Source organism: Drosophila virilis, chromosome 2 (assembly GCF_030788295.1).
Source record: "Drosophila virilis strain 15010-1051.87 chromosome 2, Dvir_AGI_RSII-ME, whole genome shotgun sequence".
Lineage (NCBI taxonomy): Eukaryota > Metazoa > Arthropoda > Insecta > Diptera > Drosophilidae > Drosophila > Drosophila virilis.
This window is the reverse complement of record NC_091544.1, coordinates 12,477,333-12,485,910: the sequence shown is the minus strand read 5'-3', so window position 1 is coordinate 12,485,910 and position 8,578 is coordinate 12,477,333. Positions and strand designations below refer to the sequence as shown.

Below are 8,578 nucleotides of genomic sequence, written 5' to 3'. Positions count from 1 at the left end.
AGATATCGTACGATGCTCGGTGCTGGTACAGCCTGATTCTCAATATATATATATATTTCTACTCAATTGGCTAGCCATAAATCGATAATTGCCATTGACAAATTCCAAATTGAAATATTGAGTTAAATGAACCCGGCCGCATATTAACTGCTTTCGTAAGTCGAAACCTGTACTGGCAGCCATTCGAGAACATTGGCATTATTTATTTGAGCGCACGTCTGAGAATGCTTCAACAAAGAATCAATCACCCAAAGTTGGGCGACTGCCAAATACCTCTTAATCAAAGGCAAGACATTTAATGTGATAAAAGTTGCCAGCTGGTAAACGGAATGTAAGATATCTAGACAGATTTTCATATTGAGTATAGTCATATGGCTTGGCATTCAAATTCCAGGGTATCTACACACACACAGATTGTCCGAAAAGTGTTTACCTGACTTGTATGGCGGCTTGGCTTGCATTGATGTCAATGACATGCAAGAATTTAAGCCAGGGCTGCCAGCAAAAGTGAACGTAGAACTTTATACCTATATATTTGCCATCGATTATAATGTATCTGCAGGAACAACAAATGCTATTTGTGCAGCTCCATAGCTGCAGTCTGTCTAGATAAATAAGAGCATGATGGACATGTGATATAGTCGAGTGGTGCGTCATATTGGCTCAGTTGGCCCGTTCCTAAAGCGAAAACCCGTTCGAAACCCCTCTGGCTTTATTACCAACAATGCTTTGGGGTAGCTCTCCCTCTGCCACTCGCCCCCCTCTCTCTCACTCTTTCTCTCTCTCACTCTCTCTCTCTCTCTCTTTGGGCTGGATAAACATTTCTCCGAAACAAACAGAGCGCCGCGTCGCGTCGCGTCGAGCATGTGCATGATGGATACTCGTTCGCTTTTGGATATATGGGCCAGTCTATCGGAAGGTATCGCGTCGTGGTCGTCGTCGGCAACATTATTGCCTCAGTCTTTGGCCGGCCTTCAATCGCGCAGCTTAGTTCCCATTCGGTGTGCGGGCAAATGCTTCGCCTCGGTCTTCAATTTCTTAGCTCTCTTCCGTTCGTTCGTTTCTTCTGCGGAATTGCGAATTAATCGCCAGCATTTCGTTTGCGTCACCTCAGCACTTTAAATATTTGAGAAACACGTGTTGTGGCCCATAATTGCCGCGCAGCGACCAGCATTTGTTCCAATTGTTTTGCCTGTTGGCCAGAGCGCTCTCGCTGAGCTTTTGGCCCGACTGCGTCCGCGTCCAGAGTACAAGGTACACGTCATCGGCGACGCGCTCGCACGCTAATTGCTGAGCGGCAAATCGTCACGAGATACGCACTCGAAGAAAGCAAATAGAAATAGAAATCCTCAGTGATTCACGGGCTGCCGGAGCGGCCAGTCGAGTTAAGCGGAACAGAACAGCGGAACAACAAACATAGCGGAGAATGGGCTACGATGAGGTTATCGTGCAGCTGGGCGATTTCGGACGGTATCAGATGATCATCTATACGCTGATCTGTCTGACATCCATACCGGTTGCCTTTCATAAGCTTGCCGGCGTTTTTCTGCTCGCCAAGCCGGATTTCCGCTGTGCCCTGCCCACGGATCTGGACGAATCGGCCAGCTATGAGCTGCCCGCGCAGCTGAAGGAGCTCGCCTATCCGGCCACGGACAGCTGCGCCTACTACGAGCTGGCATATGCCAACGGCAGCTACTACAGGACCAGCAATGAGACGCACAGCTGCAGTCGCTACATCTATGACCAGTCCAGGTACCAGAACAGCGCCGTCACCGAGTTCGATCTGGTCTGTGGTCGCGGCTTCCTGGCGGCCACCAGCGACTCGATGTTCATGCTGGGCGTACTGCTGGGCAGCATCATCTTTGGCCAGCTGAGCGACAAGTACGGACGCAAGCCCATCTTCTTTGCCTCGCTGGTCATTCAGGTGATCTTCGGTGTGGTCGCTGGCGTGGCGCCAGAATACTTCACCTATACCCTGGCGCGCATCGTTGTGGGCTCCACCACATCCGGCGTGTTCCTGGTGGCCTATGTGATAGCCATGGAAATGGTCGGTCCCGCTAAGCGTCTGTACGCTGGCATCTTTGTGATGATGTTCTTCTCCATTGGTTACATGCTGACGGCCGCATTTGCCTACTTCATCCATGACTGGCGCTGGCTGCAGATTGGGCTGACGCTGCCCGGTCTGCTGTTCATGTGCTACTATTGGATCATACCCGAGTCTGTGCGCTGGCTGCTGTCCAAGGGACGCAAGGCGGATGCCATTCAGGTCATACAGAAGGCGGCGCGTTTCAATCGTGTGGACATAACGACAGAGGCGTTGGAGGCGTTGCTAGATGAAGGCGCCAGCTGCCAACAGGAGCAGAAGCTGGACCAGGATGAGGATGATGATGGCTGTGAGGAGACAAGGCCACCCTCTGTATGGGATCTGCTGCATTATCCGAATCTGCGACGCAAGACGCTGGTCATCTTCTTCGATTGGCTGGTCTGCACCGGCGTCTACTATGGTCTCTCCTGGAGCACCAACAACCTGGGCGGCAATGTGCTGCTCAACTTTGTGATCTCCGGCGCCGTGGAAATACCCGCCTACTGTTTTTTGCTCTTGACGCTCAACAGATGGGGTCGCCGTTCGATACTCTGCGGCTGCATGCTGGTTGCTGGCGTCAGCCTCCTGCTGACCATCATTGTGCCGCAGGACATGCACTGGCTGACTGTGACGTGCGCCATGGTGGGCAAGCTGGCCATAACCGGCTCCTATGGCACCATCTATCTCTTCTCCAGTGAGCAGTTCCCCACGGTGGTGCGCACCGTGGGCATGGGTGCTGCCTCCATGGTCTCGCGCTTGACGGGCATGCTGGCGCCCTATCTGAATGCGTTGGCCACCCTCTGGCCGCCATTGCCGCTCGTAATCTATGGTGCCCTCTCGCTGGCCGCCGGCTGTCTGTCGCTGCTGCTGCCCGAGACGCACAACAGGCCCACGTTGGAGACAATTGCCGACGGCGAGCGTTTCGGCAAGAAGCAGCCGGCGGATGTGTATCTGGAGACGGGCAAAGAGTTGCGCGAAACGCTCGAGACGCAGCCGCTCAACTCTGTCCAGGCGAATGGCAATGGTCACAAATTCTAGGAAAAGGCAAACGAACGGAAATAAAAGAAAAACAAACAATAAACTCTGCTTTGCCAGGTAACAACTAATTAAGTTTGGTAATTATACTAAACCCAAGCGCTGCCTGGGGTCATTCATCTTCTAGCTGACGAATCTTGGCACATTTTTCCTACACATTTAGTTCCATAAATGACAAAGTATTATATTTCAAAAATCTCATATGCATGCCAAAAAAAAAAAAAATATGGAAAACAAAAGAAAACCACGCATAGAAAATTCTTCTCTTTAAGCATTTAGCAGGGCACAGAGGCGGCGTCACAAGGGTTTTTTTTTGTATTTTTGCCCTACCTGTCTTCCATTTGAGCATCAGGGCAAATCACATCAGAGAATACTCCTTCCAAGCCAACAAACTGGCCCCTGCACACTAAAACAGCGTATTATGCATGTATTTAATATATAGTTATATAAATATGTACTTATGAGCTACTTAAATGCAAACGAATTTTTAGACAATTGTACTTATGTTCAAAATCAAATATTGTATTTTTTCTATACCAAAGCAAATAAATGCAACTTCTCGGAAACGATTTGCTCAGTTTCAATCTAATTTTAAAAAATGTTCAAACTTATTGTCGCTATGTTTTTTCTTTATTTTAGTTTTTTTTTGTGCTTGTTATCAGGAAAAAAACGAAGAAACACGTGACATTTACAGGCCAAAAGTAAATTAAATTTTGAAGAAGCATCACAACCGCAGGCGGCACTTAACGACTGCCAGATACTCTGTTTTGCCTCGTTTAATAACTTTTGCTAGTGTAAAGAACTCTATTTGCAACATTGTCAGAGCTAGCTAAGAGTATTATTTATTTTTCTAATTATTTTCTAATTTATTCAAAAGATTCGAGACATCTACTGATATACTCTTTAGCTAATTGGCAACACATTAGAATTATTACGAGCTGCATTTTCTACAGGTACAAAAGAAAGAAAAAACGCGAACTGACAACTCGAAGACTGTGAAATAATTAAATTTATTTATTTAATGCCAATGCACTGCGATTCATTGGCTTGAGTGCAAAAATATAGTTCTATAAATTAACCAAGGCAGCTGACAACAACAATTTAGATGATAGTATATGCGAATGAATTGTCGTAAATTGTTTATTTACATTGCCTACGATCCCCTCCACATACCCTCCCCGTACATCTACGATTGTGGACTCGGTCAAGTTTGTGTTTATTTGCATAAATATTAGCTGTAGCTCAAAATGTTTGGCTGCTCGCACAAAGTTGCAAATCTAGAGATTATGTGTGTATGTATATATACTGAGAGCTGAGCGCGTGCGATAACAGAGAGACAGAGAGAGAGCGGGAGAGAGAGAGTGAGAAATACAATTCTGTATGGAATATTGCCAACTGCATTTCTCGCTGGTTGCCTTAGACGATAACCGATCGAATGCTGCAATGCGTAGCAATTATCTGGCCCTCATCTGAATCAACCCCCATTTGGCCTAGAAACTAGATGTGAAAAGGGCAGCTAGACCGGGCTTACCTGTGAGAATGTCATAGATATGCATAGCATACCTGGGCTGTGATTGGAACTATGCACATTGCCAGAGCCAGAGCGTCGTCAGCTCGGAGCTGGTTGATAGTCAGTCGAAGTCGATGTCGAGTTCTTCAACAACAGCTGCATAGACCTCTTAGTCGCGTACTGGCACAGATCGCGAGCGGTTCGTTTCGAGCGCGTTTCAACTTTGATAAGCGCAACAGCACAAAAGACACACAAATACACATATATACTTATAAATATATACATATAGAAATGCATGTGTATTTCCAAAATATCAGGAGCACATTCTGAGCTCGTAGCGCCCAATTCATTGTGTTGTTTATTGCCCGACAACACGAACTTATATCGGCAACACGCGGCGTATACTCAACGCCCAAAATACGAGTTGTGAGCCGCCCCCCTCGCCTCCTTAACACCTCCGTCCCTGCTCGGGCAAGACGACAGCTTTTAACGTTTTGAGGGAAAGCGTTCAAAGTGCTCCAAATCATACGACCGTAACAAGCAGCGTGCACCGTGATTAGCAATCGGGCAAGAGCTATTGAATCAATCGTATTCCGCCGTATCGAGCATCGATTAGCTGCTATCAGGTATCATGGGCTACGACGACGTCATTGCGCACCTGGGCGAATTTGGGCGCTATCAGAAGCGCATCTACTTGCTGCTCTGTCTGCCGGCCATCGTCTGCGCCTTCCACAAGCTGGCCGGCGTGTTTCTGCTCGCACGGCCAGAGTTTCGTTGCCTGCTGCCGCATGAGGATCCAGACACGGCGCGCTTTGATACCCTGCCGCGGCAACAATGGCCGCTGGCATATCCCAACGACAGCATCACCGGCAAGCCGGACACCTGTGCCTATTACAATGTCAGCTACACCGAGCAGTATCTAAATGGCAATCACACGGCCGCACAGAATGGAACGCTGCAGTGCAGCAGCTATGTCTACGATCAGTCCAAGTATCTAAATAGCGCCGTCACCGAATGGGATATGGTGTGCAGTCGCAGCCTGCTGAGCGCCACCAGCGACTCGCTGTTCATGGTGGGCGTGCTGCTAGGCAGCTTCATCTTTGGCCAGATGTCCGACAAGCTGGGACGCAAGCCCACCTTCTTTGCCTCGCTGGTTACGCAGCTGATCTTTGGCGTGGTTGCGGCCGTGGCACCGGACTACTTCACCTATACCATCTCACGGCTAATTGTGGGCGCCACCACATCGGGCGTGTTCCTGGTGGCCTATGTGATAGCCATGGAAATGGTGGGCGCCTCGTATCGCCTGTTCGCTGGTGTTGCCGTGCAAATGTTCTTCTCGGTGGGCTTTATGCTGACCGCGGGCTTCGCTTACTTCATCCATGACTGGCGCTGGCTGCAGATTGCGCTGACGCTGCCCGGTCTGCTGTTCATGTGCTACTATTGGATCGTGCCCGAGTCTGCGCGCTGGCTGCTCTCCAAGGGACGCAAGGAGGAGGCCTTTGTGATCATTGAGAAGGCGGCCAAGGTCAACCGCGTGCAGATACCCAGCGAAATCTACGAACAGCTTGTCGAGGAGGCAGCCGAAAAGAAGCGCAAGGATGAGCTAGCCGCCGCAGAGCCCTCGGCATCCGTGTTCGATCTGCTGCGCTATCCGAATCTGCGCCGAAAAACGCTGCTCATCTTTTTCGACTGGTTCGTCAATAGCGGCGTCTACTATGGTCTCTCGTGGAATACGAACAACCTGGGCGGCAATCAGCTGGTCAACTTTGTGATCTCTGGCGCCGTGGAGATACCAGGCTATACGCTGCTGCTCTTTACCCTGAACAGATGGGGTCGCCGCACCATACTCTGTGGCGCCATGCTGGTTGCCGGGATCAGCTTGCTGCTGACCATTGTTGTGCCAAGCGATATGAACTGGCTGCTCATTGCCTGCGCCATGATTGGCAAGCTGGCCATCACTTCATCCTATGGCACCGTGTACATCTTTACGGCCGAGCAGTTTCCCACTGTGGTGCGCAATGTGGGCTTGGGTGCCTCCTCGATGGTGGCGCGCGTGGGCGGCATTCTGGCGCCCTATCTCAATCTGTTGGGCGAGATCTGGCGACCCTTGCCACTGGTCATCTGCGGTGCGCTCTCGCTGACTGCCGGCCTGATGTCGCTGCTGCTGCCCGAGACGCTCAACAAGCCGATGCCGGAGACTATCGAGGATGGCGAGAACTTCGGCAAGAAGCAGCGGGCGCCTGGCACCGAGGAGCTGAAGAGCATGCTCAATGGCAAATTTGGCGACGAGACGCGCCGCTGATGGCGATCGTGTCTCAAGACAGATCACAACTGGCCATTTCAGCGAATTTACGCAATTTGCATTTATTTATTCGACGAAAAAGTATTCCAACTGTACACAATATCGCACCACGTCGCATTTGTGGAACCACAATTTCATTTACATTTATTGTCCATTAAAAACAAAGCACAACATTCACTTCGTCTGGGTAGCATTGAACTTTATTCTGTATTAAATATATTTATTTTTACTTCTCGTCTTACACCCAGATCTGCTGTGGGTCTGCCGGCCACAGACGAAGCTGTCCCCGCTGATAACGTTAACAGTCAGGCGACAATATTCCACTTTGGCTGCGGTTCATTGTACCAAGTGCTATCAGTAAATCCAGAGCAAATAAATTATCAATTGTAATGATAATTTGTAGCCTGAATTTTAGTTTTTTACTATCATGTGTGTCAGCAGTGAATATTTTTACACCCTGAACCCGTTGAAAATCGTTTAAACATTATGTTTTTATGCACAAGCATGTTACAGGCAGAAGAAAGCTTTTCCGATTCCATAAAGTGAATATATATTGCTGAGCATCAACAGCCGGTTCGATATAGACTTGTCCGTCTTGTCCGTCTGTCTGTCCGTTCGTCCGTTCGGCTGCCCGTATATATAAGCCCGAGCTTATTGTTGGTATAGAGACTTGAAATTTTGAAACGAAGCATATCGAATATTTCACTGGATAAAATGGCAAGGAAGTATTTTGGGAGCTAAAGTCATGGGTATTGGGATTTACACACATTTTGATGTCATATTTAAGCCCTGAAAATTTCCAAAAGATTGAACAATAAGCATTCGAGTTAATCAGGGTAGCATAGCTATGGAAAGAAGAAACACAGTGCATGTATGTGTGTGTGAGCTTTTATGTGTGCATGTGTATGTGTATCATGGCAGATTCTTGATGGGCATCTCCTAGTCGAGCATACCCGACTAGGTCATTTATATGTTTTTTTTTTATGAATTTCGCCGCAAACTGGATTACTAAGTCCCCACGCACCATAGCAACAGCCTTGACTATGACTGATTTAAATGTTTATGTACATAAACAAAGGTTCGCATAAGTAAGTGTGGTTGTATTAGTTCAAGTTTAATGTGTGTGTGTGTGTTGTATGATATATGTATATTATATAAGTGTAAGCTGTTAATTCAGACTATACGTAATATCTTAATGTTCTTTCCTTCTTTCGCTTTCTAAATAGATTTTCAAAAAGTATTTATGTAAGCCCCTCAACCCACATTTTCTTACAGTTCAGATGAAGTTATTGCCTAACCGAATTTATTCGGCAGTTTGTTTATGAAATTGTCATTTGCAACCTTAAAAACTAGAATTTAGTTTAATAGCTAGATAAACAAGAAACTTAAGCAGGCATAAATAATAAAATTTGAAGGCTGATTTCATTAGCCTTAGCTTATTTGATCTTTATTCATATTGTTTATGCAAACAAACAGCAAAATTGTAGGGCACATGAATAGCTTATGCTCAAAGTCAAAATAGTTAGGAGAATACGAGCTGAAATATTTAAGGAAAATGCCGGGGGCAAGATTGGAGGGCTTAAAGAGAAATTAATGTTGTCAATAATAGTTGATGAATACTACAGATTCTCAATAAATATAATTAAAT

At 47.2% G+C, this 8,578-nt stretch overlaps 2 protein-coding genes across 2 annotated transcripts; both read left to right on the top strand.

Moving 5' to 3' along the window:
* The first annotated feature begins 930 nt into the window (after positions 1-930).
* On the top strand, positions 931-3,707 carry LOC6630032 (Organic cation transporter 2). Its single transcript, XM_002053987.4, has one exon. The coding sequence runs from the start codon at positions 1,427-1,429 to the stop codon at positions 3,119-3,121; it is 1,695 nt and encodes a 564-aa protein (XP_002054023.1). The 5' UTR covers positions 931-1,426; the 3' UTR covers positions 3,122-3,707.
* A 1,092-nt stretch (positions 3,708-4,799) lies between these two features.
* On the top strand, positions 4,800-7,107 carry Orct (Organic cation transporter). The gene has a single exon (XM_002053988.4). It carries the CDS (start codon positions 5,260-5,262, stop codon positions 6,928-6,930), a length of 1,671 nt encoding a protein of 556 aa, XP_002054024.1. The 5' UTR covers positions 4,800-5,259; the 3' UTR covers positions 6,931-7,107.
* Positions 7,108-8,578: the final 1,471 nt, after the last annotated feature.

What these genes read in the sequence shown, in the direction of transcription:
- Orct (XM_002053988.4), top strand. Translation starts at nt 5,260, where the DNA reads ATGGGCTACGACGACGTCATTGCGCACCTGGGCGAATTTGGGCGCTAT.
- LOC6630032 (XM_002053987.4), top strand. Translation starts at nt 1,427, where the DNA reads ATGGGCTACGATGAGGTTATCGTGCAGCTGGGCGATTTCGGACGGTAT.